The sequence below is a fragment of the Erpetoichthys calabaricus genome, chromosome 15 (genome assembly GCF_900747795.2).
Source record: "Erpetoichthys calabaricus chromosome 15, fErpCal1.3, whole genome shotgun sequence".
Classification (NCBI taxonomy): Eukaryota; Metazoa; Chordata; class Cladistia; order Polypteriformes; family Polypteridae; genus Erpetoichthys; species Erpetoichthys calabaricus.
The window spans coordinates 82,390,197-82,414,040 of NC_041408.2; the positions used below are offsets into that span (position 1 = coordinate 82,390,197).

The window sequence follows — 23,844 nt, forward strand, 5'->3', positions numbered from 1 at the left end:
GTTAGAATGTGTTGTGATGTGAAATTTTGCATACGAGTTGATAAATATTTTGTATGTCTTTATTTGTAATTTAGGCAAAGCAAATGTATTATTAGTGTTCCATTAGTGAGAAGCATTTGTTAAGTGTTTCTCTGCTAAAGTCTCTCTCTCAACCCCCACAAAGCCAGGCTGCCTAACTGCCAAACTTTACCTTAACATAGGGTTTTGGGGGGCAGGTGTGAAGGTGTTCTGTCCCCCCATTGGTGTGAAGTATGGCTGTTTGGAATTGGCTTGTATCAAAAGCCTTTAAGTACCACGACGCCCTATTGGCTCTAGGGGTTGGACAGAAAACCTATAAATTTGCTTGTTTTATCTCATGCTCTCTCTCTCGTCAAACTGATTAAAGACCATCACACACACACCATGAACTGAAAAGGGCAACACAATGAAGAGCACAGCTCAGCAGCCATATTGAGACAGGCATGCGGCCTGTTCTGAAGAAAGCGGACCACGAAATGACGACTTAACTAGAGACATTTAAAGTAACTACACATCAACATTTATCAGGTTGTATGGTTGCCAATATACAAACGTACTTTGCATTTTGTTATTACTTATGAATGTTACCAATAATATATAGTTTAAATTGTAACTTAACTCCTGCTTGTCTTTTACTACACCTAATTGCCTGAGGTAGATATAGAAGGGAAGGTGAGGAGAAGTTATAGACTACAATAGCTTATAAACAGTGGTAAGTCTGTGAGATCTGAAGCATTCTGACGATAGATAGATACTTTATTAATCCCAAGGGCTATATATTAATAATACAAAAGGGGAAAGTACAGTAATATAATACATAATAACATAATACTCTACCAAGACAAAACAGAATGAAAACCTGCAGCCCACTAGGACGGGGGTTGGACACCCCTGTCCTATGGCATCAATCCAAAGAGCCGCTCTGGCATCTTAAGAGTGTAGGAGAGACTCACCTGCACCGTGGTCCCCGGTGGGATTATATTGTTTTGTTTTACACATTACGTTAAAAAAAAAAAAAAAACACAAAGTGTTGAAGTTGCGGCTGAACTTGTTGTCTTGTAATCCGTCTGCTTCAACTCCATTAGGCAGCACATCAATTTGTCAGGAAAAGTGGGCAAGTTTGTGACGTGGGAAATGACGAAGTATGACGGAAAGTCGTCATGCAGTCACCCAAGCTGACATACCCTGCAGTTTCTAGTCTTGTAGAATCGGACCTCCTCAGGTCAGGTGACGAGATCATCAATAGCACTCCTTAAGCTAAAAGTCTTACAATGTTAATAACAAATGAATGGCCTGTCATTTTTCTGAAGAACGCACATTTTTACAGAATTAATGGGATTCTTCTTCAATGATGGCAAGTCACCCAGGCCCCAAAAATGGCATCTCCACCAACTAGTGGTTTGGCGCCAAAGGTTTATTTTTCATTCCTTCCGACTGTGCAGATCTGTTCCCAAAATCTTCCAAGCACTGGCTTATTCATTAATATACTGTGCATAATTTGACTTCTCCGACAGTTTATCACACAGCCTATCCAGAAATCATCATTACCAATACAAATCTGCTTTAAAATGAACCAACAAAACCTCAATATGACAACACTTCTTAAATTAACTTTATTAATTCACTCGGAAATTTAGGAAATACAGTACAGGCTGGAGCAGCGATGGTCCCAGTACTGAAAGTGAGCTCAGCTCAGCTCAGTGGTGTTCATGGTCTTCGTAGCCAGTGGGGAGAGCATTCGCATGGCTATTATGGAACAAGCTGTGGTTTCCATCCCCCCAAGGGAAGGCCTGCAAATGTGTAGAAAACAACAAAAGTTTTGGTTTGGTTTAAAAGATGTAACTTGTTATCTGCAAACACATTCCCACAAGACTTTCTTTTAGAGTGTCTATATATCTTTGTCACGTTACACAGATTTTCCAGTGATTTTCAGATGCACACATCTTGGCAGGTCAGAGGCAGTTACACCAGAGAGGAACAGTCGTGTAGTTTGGCATACCCAGAAAGTCATTCCAACCAATCTGCAACTCGCCACGACTGAGTCAGCAGTTTGATTTCTGTCTCTCATTGCAGGGGTCAGGCTCGTGTGTGTGTGTGTGTACAACACCTGATGACCAAGGAGTACGTACAGTGAGTATAGAAAAGAATCCCCCCCCCCCCCCCCCCCTTCGAAATATTCCCATTTTCTTTGTTTTACAGCCTTAAATGAAAACACACAAACCAATATTTCTTCCCAGGTTTACTTACTCAAAGCGATCTCTAACACCCAAGTGAAAGATATCAGAGTTACAGTTCAGAAGGATTATAAAAAATAAAAAACAAGAAATACTGAGATTAATAAAGGATCACCCCACTCAATATTTTGTTGACCCACCTTTTGCTTTAACTCTTTTAGGGCCAATTTTTTTTTTTTCTTTTCTCCTAGGACTGAATATTTTCCCAAAAACTAACAAACAATTGCTGTGTTTTTTATTTATTTATTTTTTTTAACATATCAAATCAGCAAAAAATATTTACTTTTGGCAAATGTTACTGTCTTGTATGTTGTATGAGCCTGCATACTCTGATTTCACATACATGTTACACAGCAAAGTCTGATCTCGCTCAAAGCGGCCAACTGCATGCATTGCCACGTTGCACTGCTTACAATACGTGCTGCACTGGTGCCTCCTTTTCAATTGTCTGTTGCTGCGCTTTCTCACATATATTGTTAGTGTGTACTGTAGAGAGACAAGTCACCCGTTTTACATCCTGCCATGTCACTGCCACCAAGTTTTCTGCCCACATGAAAACCGGATTGTCACCTCTTTTCCTCTTCAGTCTGTGAAGGCCTGTCTCCCCTGTTCACCCTCACTGTGCCACAAGCTCCAATTCCTCTGCTCTGTAGCTCCATGAACAATTCTGGGCATGTATAAAAATTGTCCAAATGTACACAACATGACCCAACTGTTCCTAGGCCTGAAGCAGCTCCAGCACAACCTGACTTGTCAAGGGACAGTTCTCTCTTTGAAAGAAATACTTTCCTGTATATGTAATTACTTTCAGGCAGAAACCAGTGTTTGCTTCTGCCAGTACAAAATCCTTTACGCCATACTTTGTGGGCTTGTCTGCCATATATTGGCAGAAAATAAGGTGTCCCTTTTATTTTATCATAGATTCATGCACAGACAAATCACGGCCAGGCTGAGAAAATTGTTTCTATGTTGGTTCCACAATGTCAAGCAGGGGCTGAACTTTATACATGGGGTTATAGCCTGACTCACTCACCCCTTCGGATTTGCTTCTGGTTATCACAGAAGTGAATAAAACGTTGCAGGAGCACGTATCATCACACGACATAGCCTGTCCAAAGCCACCAGGGGACAAAGCACGTTTGGGCCAAAGCTCCCTGAAGTTATATCACCAGTCCAGTCCCATCTCTATTTGTAAGGCCACAAAGCCCTTCATCTCGTCTTTTGTTGTGGGTTTCCACTTTAAAAAACAAGAACGCAGTGCAATCGCAGCCCATGATTCAAAAATTTGCTCTGCATACCCGTCTCGTCTGACAGTAGCTGAAAAGCAGCATCAGGAGAGAGCAGCCTGAAGTAGTCCAGCGGCTGGTAATCTGTCGAGTCCAACAGCAAGCCATGCTGTCTTGTGAAGTCCGGTAGCCAGGTTGGCTCCCACGGATCAATGTCTGGGTATTCCTCCCACGTGAACCTTGCTGTAGGTGTGTCAGCTGCGCAAATGTGCTCAGCTGGGGCGGCATCGGCTGGTGTCTGATCAGCTGATGCCAGTTCCTTACTCTCTTGCTTGATCTCCTGATCACTCTCAACAAAATCAGATTCCAACTCATAATGCGCAAAACATCGTCTGCTGGGTATTTTCTTTTCTGCACTCGCTTTGCTCCCTCTCGAGATGTTGGTGCCATCTTGGCTTTGTTTACATTTGCTTACATTTCGTAACTCACACACACGCAAGGATTAGATGCCGAGTCTAACATTCCTCCAAGCAGAGAGGGAATGCCTGTGATGCAACAGTGAATTTTGTCTCGATTAACAGCTGATTGTCGCCCTCTACCCCTGGATGTCGACTTTTGTCGACATGCACCCTCAACCCCTCCTGTTGACAAAAGTTGACACCCGCCCTAAGAGAGTTAATGACAGCTACTTCTCTATCAGCTTTGCACCTCTAGATTGAGTAATATTTGCCCACTCTTCTTTACAGAATTGTTCAAGTTTGTTCAGATTGGATGGACTGCTATCTTCAAATCTTTCCACAGATTTTCAATGGGATTTAGGTCTGCCTAAGAAGATTTTTCTTCTTCTGCCACTGTGTGGTCAGTTTTGCTCTGTGCTTCAGGTCATTGTCGTGTTGAAAGGTGAACATTCTGCCCATCTTCAACTTTCTGGCAGAGGGTAGCAGATTTGCCTCAAGAATTTCACAGTATTTTGCCCCATCCATTTTTCCTTCTATCCTAATGAGAGCCCCAGGCCCTGCGGCAGAGAAACACCCCCACAACAGGATGCTGCCACCTCCATGCTTTACTGTAGGTATGGCGTGTTGTGGATGGTGAGCTGCATACCGTTTAGTATTGAGGCCAAATAAAGTGGCTTTTTCCTTGCAACCCTCCTGAACAAGCCACAATTGTGGAGCGCTTGTGATATTGTTGTCACATGCACACAATGACCACTCTGTCATCAAATCCTGTAACTCCTTCAAAGTGGCCATTGGCCTCTTGGAAGCCTCTCTTACCAGTTTCCTCCTTGCTCTTCCATCCAGTTTGGAGGGACAGCTGGCCGGATCCAGCAAGGGTCCTAGTAGTACCAAACACTTGCCAATTCTTTATTATGGATTTTACTGTGCTCCTTGGGATTGATAAAGCCTTTGAGATCTCCTGCCTTATGTCTGTCCACAACTCTATCCCTGAGATCTTTTGAAAGTGGCTTGCCACCCATAGTCAGTTGTTTGCTGTCAGTTGCACTACCAAGCAAGGGAATGAATGCTCCGTCACACTGATTACAACTGATCACAGGTGGAAGGAAGCCAGTCAGTAACCATGGTCTGCAATGGAAATGGTGGGCACTTACACCTGATTGAGTTTGGGAGGGGGTGATCCTTTATTAATCTCAGTATTTCTGTTTTTTTATTTTTTTAAATTCTTCTGAACTGTAGCTGTGATATCTTTCACTTGGATGTTAGAGATTGCATTGAGTAAGTAAAGCTGGAGCAAATATTAGTTTGTGTGTTTTCATTTAAGACTGTAAAGGAAAAAAATGGGAATATTTTGAGGGGGGGATTCTTTTCTATGCCCACTGTACTTACCTGGAATTACAAATACATACAAAGCAGCTATAAGAATACTAATGTCAATAACAGTTACCGTACTCCCAGAAAAACAAAGCTCTTTTAGCCTTTACCTTCTTTCTTTCCTCCTCTGACAAGTCTGCTTTTCCTTCTTTGGTCTACGGTTCAGTAAAGACTTTACTCCATTCAGATTAATTATAAGATTGAAGACACCCGTGACACTGATTAGGGTAATCTGCCGGCTTGAGGGGTCACTATAACCCAATGATGTCTGACCTTTCTAAGGGCTCCCAGTAATGTTGTCCATGTCATTTTCATTTTATTTTAATGATATGTTCAGTCTTAAATCAACAGCAAAGTGTCTACTCTCTGGCATAAGGAATAAAGAGTAGTAGATGACAGCTACTTTGTCATTTTCAACTTATTTCACAGGAAACTGATTTTCTTTTTTTTTTTTTGGAAACAGTGGATTGCAGAGAAGAAAACAAAAAACCTCCAAACTCCAATTCAGCTTGACTCTTGAGAATGCCTCATAAGGGGGCTGCAGAACACCCAGTTCTCCCAAAAAGGGGGAAAGTGAAGTACCAGGCACAGTCCACACACACCCTACTGGTTACATCCCAAATAGTCAAGAGAGATCGAGGTCAGCTCAGTAGTGAAGCCACATAGTGGCTCCCCAGGGCACTTGAAGAGATGAGCCTAACAAACAGTCAGCATGGCTAGCTCTCCAAGGGTCCCACACAGCAGGCACAATACATTATCATATAAATCTACACTCAAGAACAAAAGCAAAGACACAACATAATGTAAAACAATGAACTTCAGTGAAGTAGCTAACTAAAAAGATTACAATATGCAAGCTTTCGAGGCAACTCAGGCCCCTTCTTCAGGCAACATCTTTATTGTATTCTTTAATAGACGTCTGGTTAATTTAACTTATTTCTTTATTATTGTAATTGTACCGTTTTACCTTGTAATGTATCCTTTAAATTAAATTGTGTTCTAATGATTATTAGCTACATTACCTGTCAAAGGTAGGTAATAGAATAAATGTATATATATATATATATATATATATATATATGTTACATCTTACCTGAAGAAGGGGCCTGAGTTGCCTCAAAAGCTTGCATATTGTAATTTTTTTAGTTAGCCAATAAAAGGGGTCAATTTGCTTGGCTTTTCTCTACATTCATAATGGCTAACACGGTACAACACCCCAGTACTACTAGTGAAGTAGCTGAAACATTTAAAAATCTTTGACAAACGAGAAAAAAAAATGATGGAAGTGAAAAGAGTGGAGTATAGGCCAGTATTCACTATCAGTAAAGCTGGAGGATATTCTGGCTTGGACAACCACAGGTTATGCACAATTTTTTTATCAAATACCTAATTTGAGTCTCCTAGTTCTGCTGAGGTGGTCTGAAAGCAAACATGGCCATTAATAAGTGAAGTCAATTAACTAATAAAATGCAGGAAGAAAAAAAACTCACCGTCTCATATTAAACAGTATTTACACAATATTAGGAATGCCCACCAGTACAACCGTCTCATCGTTGCCTTTATCCGAGATGGCTTACAATGAGATACTAACCACACAATCGTGGGCCTCCTTTTATTCTCCAACTCGAGGAACAGGCAAGTGGAGTGACTTACTCAGAGTTGCACTGTTATGTAGAGGTGGTGGACTGAAGCAGCAACCCTCTGAGGACTCTGAAGTCCTTAATTATTTAAGCTTTGGCCAAATCACAACTGTTTTTTTCTCTTTTTCTTCCACTATTTCAGAGATGTGTTTGAACAATGATGTCATTTGTTATATTTATTGAACTTTCATAAAAAGCTACAATTTCCCCCTATAGTGGATTCAGAAAATATTAAGATACCTTCATTTTCAGCATATTTTATTGTTTTGCACATTTTAAATGAACAACTTCCCATATTTGTCCATCAATCCACACTCCAAAACCCATCATGACAAAGTGAACACATTGGCAGAAAGGTTTGCAAATTTATTAAAAAAAATCAAAAGCTGAAATCTCTCCTTCATGTACATTTTCAGACCCTTAATTCAATAAGTTGTTGAAGCCCCTTTGGCATCAATTACAGCTTCAGGTTTTCTCGGGTCAGTCTCTACATACTTTGTGTACCTGGATTTGGGCAGTTTATCCCATTCTTCTGGTCTGAACCTCTCAAGCCCCTTTAATTGATTGGGAAGTGTCTGTAAATCGCCACCTTCAGATCTCTCCATGGATGTTCTATATGGACTTTGGCTGGGCTACTCGAGGACAGTTGGAGACTGTTCCCAGTGCCATTCCAGTGTTGTCTTTGCTGTATTCTTTAGGTCATTGTGATGGTGAAAGGTGAACTGTTGCCCCATTCGGGGGTCTTATGTATTCTGGAGCAGGTCACCCCCCCCCCCTTCAGGGGCTTTAGCATCTTCACCAGCACACTTAACCGACAAACAGGGCAGCTGGAGTGGCATCTCTAATTACTTCGGCTTTGTGGCAAATGGGGACAGAAAAAAAACACAGGATAGCATGCATGCCTGTATGCAAGATTTGCTACCGTACAATACCAACTAAAGGGGCTAACACAGTCAATTTAGTCATTGAATGGCAGTGACAGTTAAAGCCCATGCCCATGGAGCATTTGGGAGTCCCCCTTGGTGTCCAGACCATGTGCCCCTTAACCTACCTAAACAGACTCCTAAGAGGCCGCCTACGTTGCCCAATGGGTTGACTGGCTCTGCTTAAACGACCATGATGTGGATCAATACAAAGAATTCCAAAAGGTATTTTACTTCTAAATTATGGAAACATTAAGTATAAACCACTAAATTGCTATGTTTGAAGTAAAGAATGCGACGTAATTTTTTTTTCTACAGGTTAAAATGTTAACACATTAGGTCAAGGATCAGTAATTAATTTTACCTATGCGCCAGTTTTATTCTCTGCTGTTCATTTAGGGGCAACTCTTTTTAGCACTCGGGCTCCTACACCCCTTCAATTTGTATAACTGTCACTGCATAATGGATGGCCATAGCCACTTTCTTCATTATGTGCCATTTTAAAATTATAGTTCACACTTACTATTTAATGTAAGGCACTCTAACTTCTCAGTGCTCAACTGCATAAACAGTAGCATGTCTGTAACCCCCTTCCCCTCCCATGTGCTCATATGCACGTGTATTTAGTATATCAGGGCTCACTTGCAGAACAACAAAAGCACTTGGTGGCCTTAGAGAAGAACACGTGGACACACTAGTCTTTCTCGTCAAAAATGTAGACGTTACAAAGACGCTGTAGTTCATTTACACAAAAATACAAAGTGCACTGTTAGCATTTATGCAAAGCCTTCAAGTGCGTTAGTGGTCTGTGTGTGTTTTACCTTTCTAAACAAATGTTTACAAAAGACCACATTAAAGTTCTTTTTTTACATAAACGAGGGGGCTTTGCCCCCTGCCTGCTTCACTCACCAGCTCCAGGCCTGCACCAGTATCTTTGCGGTTCTGTCACTCGCGTATGGGGTTGCAGATGTACAATTTAAACAGATGGTTATTTTCATGGGTATTGTTACATATGCATAATAGAACTATTTTACAGTACAGCAAGTAACCATAAAAAAAAAAAACTTAAAAGTAAATTATATTATGTTGCGTTAAGATTTATTCATTGTGTAATACGATTTTGTTCTGTTTGGCTTTGAAATTAACACGCAAACACTTTTTAAACTTACACTTCTACTGGAAAACTTCAGTAAAAACAATTTTTGAATTCAATTTTTGTCAATATCACATTGAATTTTGATTGTGTTTGGACTTTCATTGTGACAACGCAATGTATAACTGCCCGTGACTGAATATCGTTTCTCTCTAATGATGTTTGGCTCTGAGATTTGTTAATTGTCTTTTGCCTATCTAACGGGAAACTGTTAACGTTTTAATACAAATGGCATATCAAGATCTCCTTTGGTGTCTAATGTGATCTACAGAAGATGCACTACATTACCTTTCTTTCTATAGTAATTCATGCGGTGGAAGACCGGATGGTGTTAATGGTTGTAGATATTCTACAGGATATTGTAAGTTGATGTTTTCATCTTCCATACCATCACCACCAACTGTTTCAGAATAGTCTATTGTTACGCATTTAACCAATTTGCTGTGTAACCGATCGATATTGTTGGTGTTAATTTGTTTGACTTCATCGTTTCTCGGTGCTAGGATTGCCCGTGTACTCATTTTTTACTGTTGATAACCCTTAGTGATGAAATTCTTCCATAAGATTTGGACATAATAAGTCTTCTTTAATTGGGAACTTAAAGTGAAGAAAATGTAAACATTTATAATAGCTGAGAGAGCAGGAACTGTGTCTGTCAAAAGCATTCACACGACTGAGAGGTGAGATTACCGTGTGCGAGACTTGAACAAATCTCATGGCCAAAATCTCATCTCGTGGGACTTGAAAAAATCTTCCAAAAAGTCTCGTCGCAGGATTTTTTTTTTTTAATATAATAGACAGAGGTTTAAAAATCTATTTTTTTTTCCACAAAAGATTGCAATATTTATTCCATTAACATTTAATGACATTTGTAACAATGTTTACAGAACTTTACTCTTAGCTCAAAAAAAAAATATGGCACCACTTTGAAATATTACATGCAAATACTTATTTATCTATTTTTTTCAATGTTAAAAGATTTTTCTGCATGCACAATTGAACTTTATATAGTTATTTTTTTTTAGTGTGTTGCACAAAATACTGCACTGAGTATCAAAAAGAAGAATGAATTTCAATACTTTTGTAGTATTGTATCAACGTTTGAAATTTTGGTACCATAACAACCCTACTACACAAGACCAGTCAATGGTTTTCTTCATGCTGTCAGAGTCCTTCAAATGCCATTTGTCAAACTTTTACTCAAGTGTGACTTCCGGACTCCCATCTCAGCAGAGGACATCTCAGACCCTTTTGGAGTGACCACTGAATCCTTGGTTACCTCTCTGACCAACAGCCGTGTTGCCAGATTACTCTATTACGAGTCCTGGTGGTTCGAAACGTCTTCCATTTTACAATTACTGAGGCAACTGTGCTCCTGGGAACACTCGAAAGAAAAGACTTTACACCCTTGCCCTGATCTATACCTCATCACAGTTTGATCTGCAGAGTGTTTCTTGGACTCCGTGGTTTGTTTTTAGTCAGGACATGCAGTGTGAATTGTGGGACCTTATAAACACAGGTGTGTGTCTTTCTAAATGACGTCAAGTCAATTTGCCACACAAACTTCAATCAAGGATAATTTGAACAAACAGGAATACTACCGCCAACAGTCTGAATACTTATAGAAATGAGAAATTTCACTTTTTGAGTTTTGATAAAATTTGCATACCCTTCTGAGAACATGCGTTCACTTTATCATTATGGGTTATTGAGTGTAGACTGACAGGGAAATTTATCCATTGAAAATTAAGTCTGCAAAACAATAAAATGCGCAGAAAGTGAAGGGTCTGTATACGTTCTCAATCCACTGCATCAATCTATTACAGTTCATGGTGTATATATAATGGGTGTACTTAATCAAGTGACTTACCTTGGTACGGATGCGCAGATGTGGGTAGGGTACAAACTCGGGTCTCTCATGGTGGTGTTGTGACTTAAGGTAAGCATTCAGCATGCAGACAGCTACACCAGGAACAGCCACCACAAACGAAAGAATCTTCCATGTGCGGGCTGTTTTAAAAAAAAAAAAAAAAAAGGTAACCATTATTAAGGCATTACATTAATTCTGGTCACATGTTAAGTTGAACTAGACTGTACTAACCACAGACAACCATCTCCAAGGTTTTTTTGATCCAGTTGATCCAGTTTGTAAATTTAAACCACAGACCTTCCATCCTCTAAACCCAATTTCTTAATATTCCACAAACTGGACCAGTGTCTTCAAATCACAATGTGACTGCCCATAGCTATATATGTACGCTATTTATCCCATTTGACTATGTTTTGTGCACCTAAAGTCACTAAAAAAAACACCAAGTCAGTAGTGCGGACTGAAGTGGCAACTTGATGATCCACCAATCCTTGGCACAGCAGAGGAACACAGCCCAAACTAATAACACAAGCTTGATCTCATGTCCGTCAAAGCAGTTACCAAATGACCCTTAAAACTTCAGGATCAACATTCTGTCAACAGATGAATTACAAGTGCAACATCATCACTAGGTGCTACAGAGCCAGTAAGAAACTCATGGGCTTGACCAGTTCAGAGATCAGATACAGGAGATATGCAACTTATATTTAACAACCAGTAACGACAGTGAATACACTTTACTTATAGTTTTCATCCTCTCTCTCTCTGTACGTTTATCATTCATTTGCTTGATGCGCTTGCTCCTTCCTGAGCAGCTCTTCTTTTCTCCACCCTAGCGGCCCGCTTCTTCTCTTCTTCCGTCAACATCTTTTTGCAATACAGTAATCCCTCCTAAATCACGGGGGTTGCGTTCCAGAGCCACCCGCGAAATAAGAAAATCCGCGAAGTAGAAACCATATGTTTATATGGTTATTTTTATATTGTCATGCTTGGGTCACAGATTTGCACAGAAACACAGGAGGTTGTAGAGAGACAGGAACGTTATTCAAACACTGCAAACAAACATTTGTCTCTTTTTCAAAAGTTTAAACTGTGCTCCATGACAAGACAGAGATGACAGTTCAGTCTCACAATTAAAAGAATGCAAACATATCTTCCTCTTCAAAGGAGCAAACAAATCAATAGTGCTGTTTGTTTGGCTTTTAAGTATGCGAAGCACCGCGGCACAAAGCTGTTGAAGGCGGCAGCTCACACCCCCTCCGTCAGGAGCAGAGAGAGAGAGAGAGAGATAGAGAGAGAGACAGATAAAAAAATCAATACGTGCCCTTCGAGCTTTTGTGCAGCATGTCATTTCAGGAAGCAGCTGCACAAAAGATAGCAACGTGAAGATAATCTTTCAGCATTTTTAGACGAGCGTCCTTATCGTCTAGGTGTGCGAACAGCCCCCCTGCTCAATCCCCCTACGTCAGGATCAGAGAAAGTCAGCGCAAGAGAGAGAGAAAAGTAAGCTGGGTAGCTTCTCAGCCATCTGCCAATAGCGTCCCTTGTATGAAATCAACTGGGCAAACCAACTGAGGAAGCATGTACCAGAAATTAAAAGACCCATTGTCCTCAGAAACCCGTGAAGCAGCAAAAAATCCGCGATATATATTTAAATATGCTTACATATAAAATCCGCAATGGAGCGAAAGGCGAAGCGCGATATAGCGAGGGATTACTGTAAAACCGATTATGTCAGTGTTTGTGTTGCAATTACTAAGTACGTTTTTCTTAATTTTTCACTTAAGCTGGCACTCAAGTCTTCAATCTGCTTCAAGAATGATTTGAGATATGGAGAGGTAGGGTAAGCGACGTCGAAGATGGTAGGGATGAAAATGGCGCCCATATGCATGCGCCGCGCGGCTGCCCTGCTGGCCGCTGCCGAGAGTTATTCTACAATGCAATAAAATAAAAAGAGGAATAAAAATAATCACCCTGAAAGTGGACAGTAGATGTAACGTACCATATGTATACCAAATTTCAGGTCAATAGGTCAAACAGTTTGCGAGCTACAGGTGATTTAAAATCCTGGACAGACAAGCAGACAGCCACGGACGGACAGATGGATGGATAGATACTTTATTAATCCCAAGGGGAAATTCACATACTATATATCTATATATATCTATATACACACACACACTAGAGAAAGAGCCTGTTTCAACAACGTAAGATGAAACGGGTATGAGTGGAATAGTAATAAGTATAAGCACCACAAACCTGATATAGGTGTATTGAATGAATGCGTAATTAGGCCCTGAGCTGTAGTCAAAATCGCCTTTCAGGCCTCTAGAGCTTTAATCGAAGCCGCCTTTCTCTTTGAATTTTTGCGGCCGTAAATTCGCCGCCTGCCGCGATGTTGGGGTTGGATGTCGGTCTCGTAAGGTTTTTCGGGCAGCTGCGCAGAAGGCGACTGCGCATCCGGCTTCGGACAGACGTGAGTGAGTGAGTGAGTAGGCTGGCAAATTATATATAAGATTAGTCTAAGACCGTGCTGTAAAAAGCCTGGGGTCCTAGAAACTACTGAAATCGTCACAGAATAAACTGAAATGCAGAGATGTCAGGTAGCTGAAGAACTACTCTGGGCATCTCTCTCCTTGGAGGATTAATTTTTGCTGACGTGCTTACATCGCTTGCTGCATTAGCGGCGGGAGGAAAAGTAAAAGGGATACCATATTGCCGATGTTAGCGGCTAAGCGACTTTGTCTTTCTTCGGAGGTTTCATTTTGCCGACGTGCTTGCCGCGATTGTGTTATTAGCGGCTAAGCAAGTTGTCCGTTTCCTCAGAGGCAGAGCCCTTACCCTGACTCCACCTCTCACTTCCGAGCCAAACAGACACAGACACTTCCACACATAGACGTTTATATTATTTATATATATATATATATATATATATATATATATATATATATATATATATATATATATATATATATAAGAAGATGTGGAGAGCCTGGAGAAAGCTGAGCTACTGGGATACAATACGCCACCAGTAACGGACTAGACAATTATCTAACTTCGCCCCAGGGTATCTTGAAATGAGGCCTGTAGTGGCCCTTTAAAACCATATGCTGTACCAACAGAATCAAAGTGAGATTTTTTTTAATTTCTCCACAGATGTTACCGACTGGAATTTTTGGCTTTCTCCTCCTTTATCAACTGGCCATAATTCAACATTTACTTAATGGACTGATAGTCTTCTTGTCAGCTGCCACCTCCTTCTCTCCTCTCCTCTCATTCACTGTGCTGCTATTCACAATTCACTGAAAAGAGCAGCCTGTAAAAGAATCCCATGGAATTTGAGTGCCCCTTTTAATTTAGCGCGACAATTGCTAAGGTTCCATTACTTAATCTCGTTGAGATTGTGAGCCTTTGCTCATCACTTCTTCCTTTTTTGTTTCGTTTCTAGGCTCTGCCTTCTTAGTTTACAAACATTTTAAGCGTTAGTTTCATTTTAGTGGCATGCATGGCCCTCGAAAGTTGACCGTAAATTTTTTTTTTTTTTTTTTAAAAAGGGTCTTGATAAATCCTGGATTAATCTTCATCCAGACAGGTGCACATACATAACGAGAGCTTATCAACAAAATGTGTAAACCTGATACAAATGTAAAACTCAATAGCAATGATAATTTGTTTTGAGACGCCCCATAACTTCAGAGAAAGACATTTTAAATGACACGCCACACCAGGTCTCTCTCTCTCTCTCCTAAACTTTAAACTCAAGAATTTTCCCTGCCTGTTAGGTAGAGGTATCAAGATGACTTTTAAACGCCTCCGAGGGTACCCTTGGAAAAAGTATGGAAAGCACTTCTTTAGGCTTCAGTAATGTTTACAGACCACTGCACTGCTTGCTTTTTAGTGTCTTGTGAATGTGTGACAATGTCAGTGGCTCTGGAACAAGTGTGTCACCTCAAGAACAAGACTGTTTTCATCAATGTATAATTTGTGCTACAATTGATAATGCTTATAGAGACCTTTTTGGTGTTTTATTGACTTTTGTCAACTCCCTCAAAAGGAATCTCTCATTTATTTATTTTGAAACTACACAAAGAGCCCGTTTCGACAACGTAAGATGAAACGGGCACTAGTTTGTGCCAGCAGTGTATGAAGAACAAATGATAAGTAACAAAGAAGTTGTTTTGTAATGATTGTAGTCCACTTTACTCATTACTGTACAGGCTTGTACTGTTAGTTGATGAATTTTTCCAGGCCTATAGTATAATATTGAATGATGAATGTTCCAGTACAATATGGAATAGCAATAAGTATAAGCACCACAAACCTGATATAGGTGTATTGAATGAATGCGTAATTAGGCCTCGAGCTGTAGTCGAAATCGCCTTTCAGGCCTCTAGAGCTTTAATCGAAGTCGTATTTCTCTTTGAATTTTTGCGACAGTAAATCCGCCGCCTGCCGCGATGTCAGTCTCGTAAGGTTTATCGGGCAGCTGCGCAAAAGGCGACTGCGCATTCGGCTTCAGATGGACGTGAGTGAGTGAGGAGGCAGGCGAATTATGTATTAAGATAAAGTAATTTTTAATTTTGAGTGTCGTTCTAATCCCCCAACATTCATCACCCCCCCCTCCCAACTCTGTGGTACTGAAAACAGTACTGAAATATCAACACTTTTCAAACTATTGTATCTAAGTTAATAATTCTGGTGGTGTGACATCCTTACCAGTACTGTCATGCGTTCACAAAACTGGACACTTCACCAGCTGGGGCCACAAACATGGAAAGCACACCCAAACTCGGCAAAGGCACGACTCCAAATTCATTACTGAAACTGGGACGGAAAACTCAGCCCCCCTAAACTTACCACATGGGGGGGGGGGTGAAATTGTGTTGGAGAGGTTACAAAGGCACTCAGTTGTGACATTAAAAACAAATGCCAGAAATATTTTTTATTTATTTATTTTTTTAAGTTCAGACAGCAGAGAAGCCTGCAATTCAGACCACTTAAACCCAGACCTAGTGACATTCCACGCTAGACATCTCACAAAGTCCAACCTGAAAGTCTCTACACAACTGCTGGATGTCAGTTTTTAGTTCCAATAAAGTTTGTGTGTGTCAATTATTTGGATAAACCACTTAACAACTCTCATGCCTGCCCATTATTCTTCAATGGTAAAATTCTTAACGTAGATTTTCCTCTTAGGAGAAATTCAACAAAGGTGTGTGTACGGCGAACAGGACTGGAATCTGTCGGTCTACTCCAGCTTTCTAGCATTTCAAACCACAAGATGAGATTGCATTTTTGCTGGCCCAATTGATTGTAACCATGCAGCAAACACAATTATTATTTCCAATGGTTGATGGCACAATGATCAGTGCTCCTGCTTCACAATTTGTGATCTACATATCGGGTGTAAGAATACATGTGTGTGAATGAGAGGGAGGTCAGAGGAATGGGGAGGATGCAAGGAGTAGAGTTGGTGAAGGTGGAGGAGTTGAAATACTTGGGATCAACAGTACAGAGTAACGGGGATTGTGGAAGAGAAGTGAAAAAGAGTGCAGGCAGGGTGGAGAAGAGTGTCAGGAGTGATTTGTGACAGACAGATATCAGCAAGAGTGAAAAGGAAGGCCTACAGGGTCGAGACGGTGGCGGTGGCCAGAAAACAGGGGACAGAGTGGGGGGTGGCAGAGTTAAAGATGTTAAGATTTGCATTGGGTGTGACGAGGATGAACAGGATTAGAAATGCGGACATTAGAGGGTCAGCTTAGGATGGACAGTTGGAAGACAAAGTCAGAGAGGCGAGATTGCCTTGGTTTGGACATGTGCAGAGGAGAGATGATGGGTATACAGTATTGGGTGAAGGATACGAAGGATAGAGCTACCAGGGAAGAGGAAAAGAGGAAGGCCTAAAGGAAGTTTATGGATGTGCTGAGAGAGGACATGTAGGTGATAGGGGTGACAGAGCAAGATGACGAGGCCAGGAAGATATGGGACAAGATGATCTGCTGTGGCGACTCCTAACGGGAGCAGCTGAAAGATGAAGATATCAGCACTAAGTTGTTCTCCTCTCAAACTGATTTCTTTCCACGTCCCAAAAGGAGGTGAAATGTTGATTCTGAATTTGCCTCCTGACAGTTGGTGTGACTGAGTCTGGGCTCAGATTACTTACATCTGTCTAGGGTGTTGTACATCATGTTAACCATGATGGATGCAGTAAGAAGTCAAACTAAATGACACCTTTTACCGGCTAACTGAACAGATTACAGTCTACTTGTTTTCAAGGCAACCCAGGTCCTTTCTTCAGGCAGGGTGACCTTGCATAATGTATACAGCTGCCTATTAACCTGAATTGTACCTAACTGGCTTTTATAATACAAGGACTTGTCTTCATTCAAATCAAACTTGTACTTGAATACAATCCTAACACATTTTCAATCAATGCATGAACAAACATATCTGTGTTTTTGAAATGTCTGTGAAGTTGATTGTATATGGCTAAATAATTCACTTACAACATCTGATCGTGGGTACCATTCTGCCACCCAGGACTTGTATGAGGGCTGTTTTCTTACTAATAGAAATGGCTGTGCTGTGGATACAGTGGCGAGTAGTTTACACATTTTGAAACTGGGGTAGCCTTTATTCCAAAAGTGCAGAAACAGGGATGCCCCAAGGAGAGTTAAGCCCCTCAAATGCCTGTTGCACACGGTGGTCTGCTGCCATTAAATATGCTGCATAAGTGAAAGTGTGTGTGTGTGTGCACCAGGTTTGACTTGTATGCCCCTGTGCAGTCAGTCCTCTCCCGAATGTAATTGTAGAATATTGTGTTCATAAGAATTACTGATGAATGCTGGGAAATTACATCACACCTCCTGACTCGCAGGTACGAGAAAAACCTCACATATGACATCCCATTCAACTCATCTTGCTGTTAAGTTATGGTAGGTGACTAGCCCGAAAGACCCTCCTTTTTATAAAATTTGTGTTAACAGGAAATATGACATTCTTACGATAAAAAGTAAATCAAAAAGGGTCTTCAGCAGAAATGATCTGAAGGACTTGAAGCTGTGCATGCCATATTAACACACCCCAAGGGTTAACATTTTAATTTGGGGTATTTGTTCAAAAGTTGCTGATCTCGAACATATTTGTGGTATTGGATTCTTTACCGGTGGTCCAAACCCTCTAAGGACCACTCCCAGATGGTTAAAAAATGACAATTTTCCCACATTAGCAGTTTAGATTATGTCAAGGTCAATGATTACTTTTGATTGTTTACTAGGGACCAGGACCTCTATGTACCCCTCTGTGAGGGTGAAAAATAATCTAGAATATTTAAAAATTTCAACTGAAGCACTCACGGCCTTAAAGTTGAGAAGGACAAACCGGCCGTAATATCCTTTACCTCACTTACTAGCACGTAGACTTATCCTGCTCAAATAGAAGAATCCTACCCCCCCCCCCCCCCTTTAAGTCAGTGGGTAACTATATTACTGGAAACTGGAAAAAAAAAATCTGACTTAGCGGATCTGATCAAAACGTTTTTAAAATAAAGCAGGATCTAAATCAATAACATTGTCAAATATAAAACTTCCATTTCGGGGTAAAGGATGCCCCTCTTTTCTTGCTCCTTTTAAGGAGTAGCTTCGTTTGCTGGCTCCTTTCTCTTGGGTGGGTTGAATTTTGCTTTGATTTGTTACATTTGATTTGACTGTATGCTATCTGTGTCTAATCAAAATCAAAAATGAAAACTGATCGAAACACTCACTTTAACTCTTTAAATACTTAACGCTACTATTCTTTTTTATTATGTACTTCTACCTAATGAAGTCATGACATTTCTTATAACACACCGAATTTGGACGGCTTACTAGAATTCAGACTTTTTTTCCTTTTCGGATTGCTTAGGTGGTTAACGGCGCAAAATACTACAAGCACTTAAAAAATTCAAAGGACTCCAGGATTCCAAGCGAAGGCTCCAAGTCAGCCCATCACGTCGATTGAGTTGTGCGGAGTTCGACACATAACATTAGAAAAGCTTTAAAAAGGTACGGTAATGAATACTGGCGTTGACCACGGCACAGGGCAAACCCGTGTCCCAATTAAATTAGATATTTAAGCTTTCAGTGTGAATATACATATTATATACTACTGAAACTATGGCGGGCAAGGTCACCTCGGCCCCGAGTCTCACTCGCCATTCCTAAAGGACACGTCTAATAAACTCATAACCGCATCCATTCATTCCTGCTGCCAGTCACTCTTACCTCCCTGGTGTTCCTCAGCGTGAGCAGCTGCAGACAGCTGACGAGCTGGTGCAGTAACAAAACGACGAACCACTTGAGAAAAACGTCCTGCAGCCGCCATCTTCGCTCTGTATGCGAGAGTAGAGAGGCGCACACCGGAAACGGAAGTACATCGGTTCTTCCTCGTAAATGGCTCAACGTGACCCCGTTGCACTAACGTGACGTCACAGAAGGCGGGGCTACTATCTACTTGGGACAGTACAGTACGGGCGCATTCCAGTCGCTTTGCCGCATATGCCTAGAGACGTTTTACTTTAATACGCATAAACTATTCTCTTTATACGAATATCAGATATTTTAATTGGAAACAAATCGCTGTACAACAATACTGGAAGGAACAAGGAATTTAGTTTATCTCGTACAGTGCCTCAGAGAGGACGTGGGTAGAAAAAAAAAAATGTTGGGAACGATTTACAGTTCTTCCGCATGTTTTAATTAGAACGTTACGTGGATTTAGTTAATTCATACGTTTACGTATATGAAATGTTCCCACGATTTAGTTAATGCGTGTGCCCGTGTTGTGCTGTGCTTGTTGTATACTAAAATATAGCAAACACAAAAGAATAGTTGACCTGTGGGAGATAACTTGTCCGGTAGGACACTGGAACTGGCTCATAATGGGAGCTGTTCGTGCTGTCAAAGTGTCAAATGCGACCAGTACCGCCACTCCCTATACGCAGAGTACGCAGGGCACCAACTCCCAGGGGGGGCATCATCCCAGCTGCTCAAAAAAATCGTTTTTATATATTATAATAATAAATTAATATTAATAATATACATATACAAATAAACAATAATATAAACGTATATATTGCATTTTACGATGAACGCAGAGTAGGCCAAGCACACCTTATTTGAATAAAGTTCTATTTTGGCCCCTATAGTAGGTGTTTTTTTTATTATTACTTCCGTAATCTTTGGGGGAGGGGGCACAAAAGTACATTTCTGCTTAGGGCACCCATTTGGCCAGCAGCGGCCCTGAATGCGACACAACACAAAGAGCACCGTAACATCACTTCTCTGTGGTGGTTATGATGATCGATGTGCAATGGTGCTTTGGGAAAACACACCCGGATCCAAAACTCTCCAGGATGTGGATAATTTAGGAAAATAATAACTGCTTATGGGCTGTACTGTACACAGCAGCAGTGGGCAAGTTGTCTAAATCGTCTGCAAAATGAATGCTACAGGTTATCACAGGGACAATGTGAAAGGGAAACAACGGTAAAGATAAAATGCACAGCGCCAGATCGACCCTTTAGTGGCTGACGTACAGAAAAAAAAGAAGGTCCTGAAGTGGTTGGGATTGCCAGAGGGTCTGCATTTTTCTCGCCAAACTTAGGTCAAAAAGTAGCCCAGAAGTAGGCTACCAGAACTAACCCAATAACACTTGACAAATTGAACAATCGAACTGAAATATAATCAAAACTCATCATTTTTCCACTACTGTAGTATTTGGTATTTGAAAATCATTGCGAAAACATTCTATATTCTACATGCAAACTGCATAAATTCATTTTCTTTAACTATAGTATCAGTGACACTACATGACATTCAGTGCAGCATAGTGACGCGCATCAACAGTGTCAGAGCTAATGCAAATGCCAGAAAATAAGAATCCTGTTAAAAGGAAAGCATAAACAAATATAGTGTATGCAGAACAAACAAAGTCAAATAAATTGTTCATGGTATGCAAGGTGCAAGACACCATTTTGTGTCTGGCTGTACGACAATGTTAGCTGCTAACAGGAAATACTTTAACGGTATAGTAGACAGAATATGTTTTAGAATATTGTCAACTAGCAGAAATTTTAAGCATCAAGGTTATCACTGCCCTTGTCTTCCGTAGATGAGGCATAGATGTCAGATGTGTACAGCTAACTGCAATTCGGCAAACCCTGACTGAGCTGTCAACAACGACCGGCTTCGCGGGCTGACATCCGATGTCAAAAAAGCTTTGAGCATTGGAATGAGCAGTTGGTTTGCAACGGTGCTTTTCAGCTGCCCCGATTAGCGCCACTTTCATATCGGCAATACTTACAGAAAGCTTTTGTGGTGTCTTCTGGAATTCTCTGGATCCAGTCCTTAAGTTCCTCTTCTTTTTCTCCACTCTGCACAGTACTTGTATTTCAACCACTTACCGATGATGATGATATGATTAAACGAGATGCTCCAAAATTTTGATCGGCGTTCGATGTAACCAATAAACTAGCGCATAATCAATCAAACATATCTTTGAAAGAATCCACGTCCCTACATTTATTTTCACACGTCATAGATGACGCTGAAATACTCGCATATGGCTGTTAAAACTAGCCCAAAAACTGCGACCCGCCACCATCTAAATTTTCCCACAACAGTATTTGAATAGAAGCCCAATTTGGCATGAAAACCTCCCAAATGGCAACACTGGGCTCCATACACTTTGTGTCCATCCAGTGATAGCCCTGCAGTCTTCCTGCACCTTGCAAATGATCAGCAGTAAAGTTGGTATGGCGTCGTTGGCAGAGCCCATTAGCTTCTAAAACCTTTACAGCTGCCACGTGCTCAGAGCAACGCTCCATAAAGCAGGAGTAATAATAATAATAATAATACATTTTATTTATATAGCGCCTTACAGAATATAAGAAAGAACGGCAGCGTATGCAGTATATAGCATTGTACAAACCAGATATATAAATAAGGAAGATTAAGACAGTGAATTCTGTCACTAGAATGTGACCAGAACTCATTCCCAAATTAAGAAATGGCTTTATTGGCTTTAGCCCAAGGGTCTCGGCTACAATCTGGGAGTGCTACTGTGCCTGCAGGTTTTCATTCTAACCTTTTTCTTAACCAATGACCAGTTTTTGTCACTAATTAACTGCTTTTCCCTTCATCTTAATTGACTTGTTTGTTTACGACTCATTTCTCTCAATTGCTTCATTTTTACCAAATAGAAATGAGATATGAAGTTAGTGAGCCAACACATGACCAGCTAAATCGAGGCCTCAGACTCCAACCAGTTTCTATTTAGAAACCAGTTCTTGTCTTTTTGCTATACTTTGTTAATGTTAAACCTATTTCATTCAGTGGCATGTCATTTTGCCACAGCACACATTTGCAAAACTGTTGAGTTTCTTTTTTTCTAAGAGCATCGTCAAAATTTGTTGTGGATCTGAGCAGATCGATATCACTGAGACTTTCACCTTTCTTTGTTTTCAGATGTATGATGGACACGGGTTAACTGGTCATGTGTCTGCTCATTTTGTACCTCATTATTGTCAGTCAGTCATTTCCATCCATCCATCCATTATCCAACCCGCTATATCCTAACTACAGGGTCACGGGGGTCTGCTGGAGCCAATCCCAGCCAACACAGGGTGCAAGGCAGGAAACAAACACCGGGCAGGGTGCCAGCCCACCACCGGGCACACACTCACACACACTAGGGACAATTTAGGATTGCCAATGCACCTAACCTGCATGTCTTTGGAAACCCACGCAGACACGGGGAGAACATGCAAAGTCCACACAGGGAGGACCCAGGAAGCGAACCACAGGTCTCCTAACTTACTGCACCACCGTGCCGCCCCATCTCGTTATTGTTTCTCTGCTAATTAAGGAAAAAAGAAATAATTAAGGGGTCTGAGTCTTAAAAAGCAAATCAATTAAAATTATGGCCAAGGATGTTAATTAGGAGGAAAAACTGATCTCTAATTAAGAAAAGGGTTAGAATGAAAACCTGCAGCCACAGTAGCCCTCCAGAACCAAATTTATGAGACCCCTGCTTGAGTCATCAGGCTGTCCATATACTACAACAAGGGCACCACAAAGCGCGCACATTAACTGAATCAAGCAAATGTTTAAATGAAAACATGTGCACAAAATGTAAGTCACTGCCATGATTTTTTAAATTTCTACCCACGTCCTCCCTGGGACTCCGTAATAGTGGACCTACTGCATAATAAACGTTTGTTGGAGACTTTTGTTCAAAATAGAATATATATTTTAGCTAAAAAGAATGCAATTTGAACATAAAAGCAATAAAAATCAACATTTCTAAGAATGGCATAGAGTAGTTTTTCAAATTGTGTTGCCTGTTTTTCCCCATCTTCCTTTGTTCAAATAAACTCGCACTTAATTCTTTTAACATTTGCTTGTATCCAGTTTATTTAAATTCTCTGTTACATAGTTAAACACTATATGCCGTTTATGAAGTAAATATTTCATGTTTCTCTTTATCATAAAAGCTGAAGAAATTCATTTTAAAATGTTAACATGGGCAGAGTTTGACACTTTGGTTTGAGTGGGCAGACGAACCATAAAAAAATAAAATGTTAGGTTTTAGTCTCAACTTTCTCTGAAGCTTGTGATAGAATACAAGTCAACGGAGACCAGTGCTGTACAACAGCAAACAACGTGAAAAATATCCATGGAAAAAAATCAAAATCTATCATATCTCGTGGTGCACAATCCCAGGTCTGTTATCCAGTCGCTTGCACAAAACATGAAAAATTAATACTTTTTTTTTTTTTGGCTAAAATATTGTTAAACACCGGAAACCCGAAAAACTCACAGGAGTGGCTGTAGGAGTTGAAGATCTGCCTTTCACTGCCACTGGTTGGTCAAGAGTCTGCTCTGCCCTTTCTTCTGTGTTACTAGAGCAGTC

The 23,844-nt window shown here is 40.6% G+C and overlaps 1 protein-coding gene across 1 annotated transcript; it reads right to left on the reverse strand.

Moving 5' to 3' along the window:
* Positions 1-1,612: 1,612 nt before the first annotated feature.
* LOC114665924 (cytochrome c oxidase subunit 6A, mitochondrial-like) lies at positions 1,613-19,320 on the reverse strand. Its single transcript, XM_028820588.2, has 3 exons — positions 19,155-19,320; positions 10,894-11,033; positions 1,613-1,808 (listed from the first exon to the last, which is right to left on the reverse strand). Exons 1-3 carry the CDS (start codon positions 19,252-19,254, stop codon positions 1,716-1,718), a joined length of 333 nt encoding a protein of 110 aa, XP_028676421.1. The 5' UTR covers positions 19,255-19,320; the 3' UTR covers positions 1,613-1,715.
* Between the last annotated feature and the right edge of the window lie 4,524 nt (positions 19,321-23,844).

Coding starts and splice junctions, on each gene's coding strand:
- LOC114665924 (XM_028820588.2), bottom strand. CDS start 19,254: ATGGCGGCTGCAGGACGTTTTTCTCAAGTGGTTCGTCGTTTTGTTACT. Junction 11,034..19,154: donor CGCTGAGGAACACCAGGGAG/GTAAGAGTGACT, acceptor TTTTTAAAACAG/CCCGCACATGGAAGATTCTT. Junction 1,809..10,893: donor ATCTGCGCATCCGTACCAAG/GTAAGTCACTTG, acceptor ACACATTTGCAG/GCCTTCCCTTGGGGGGATGG.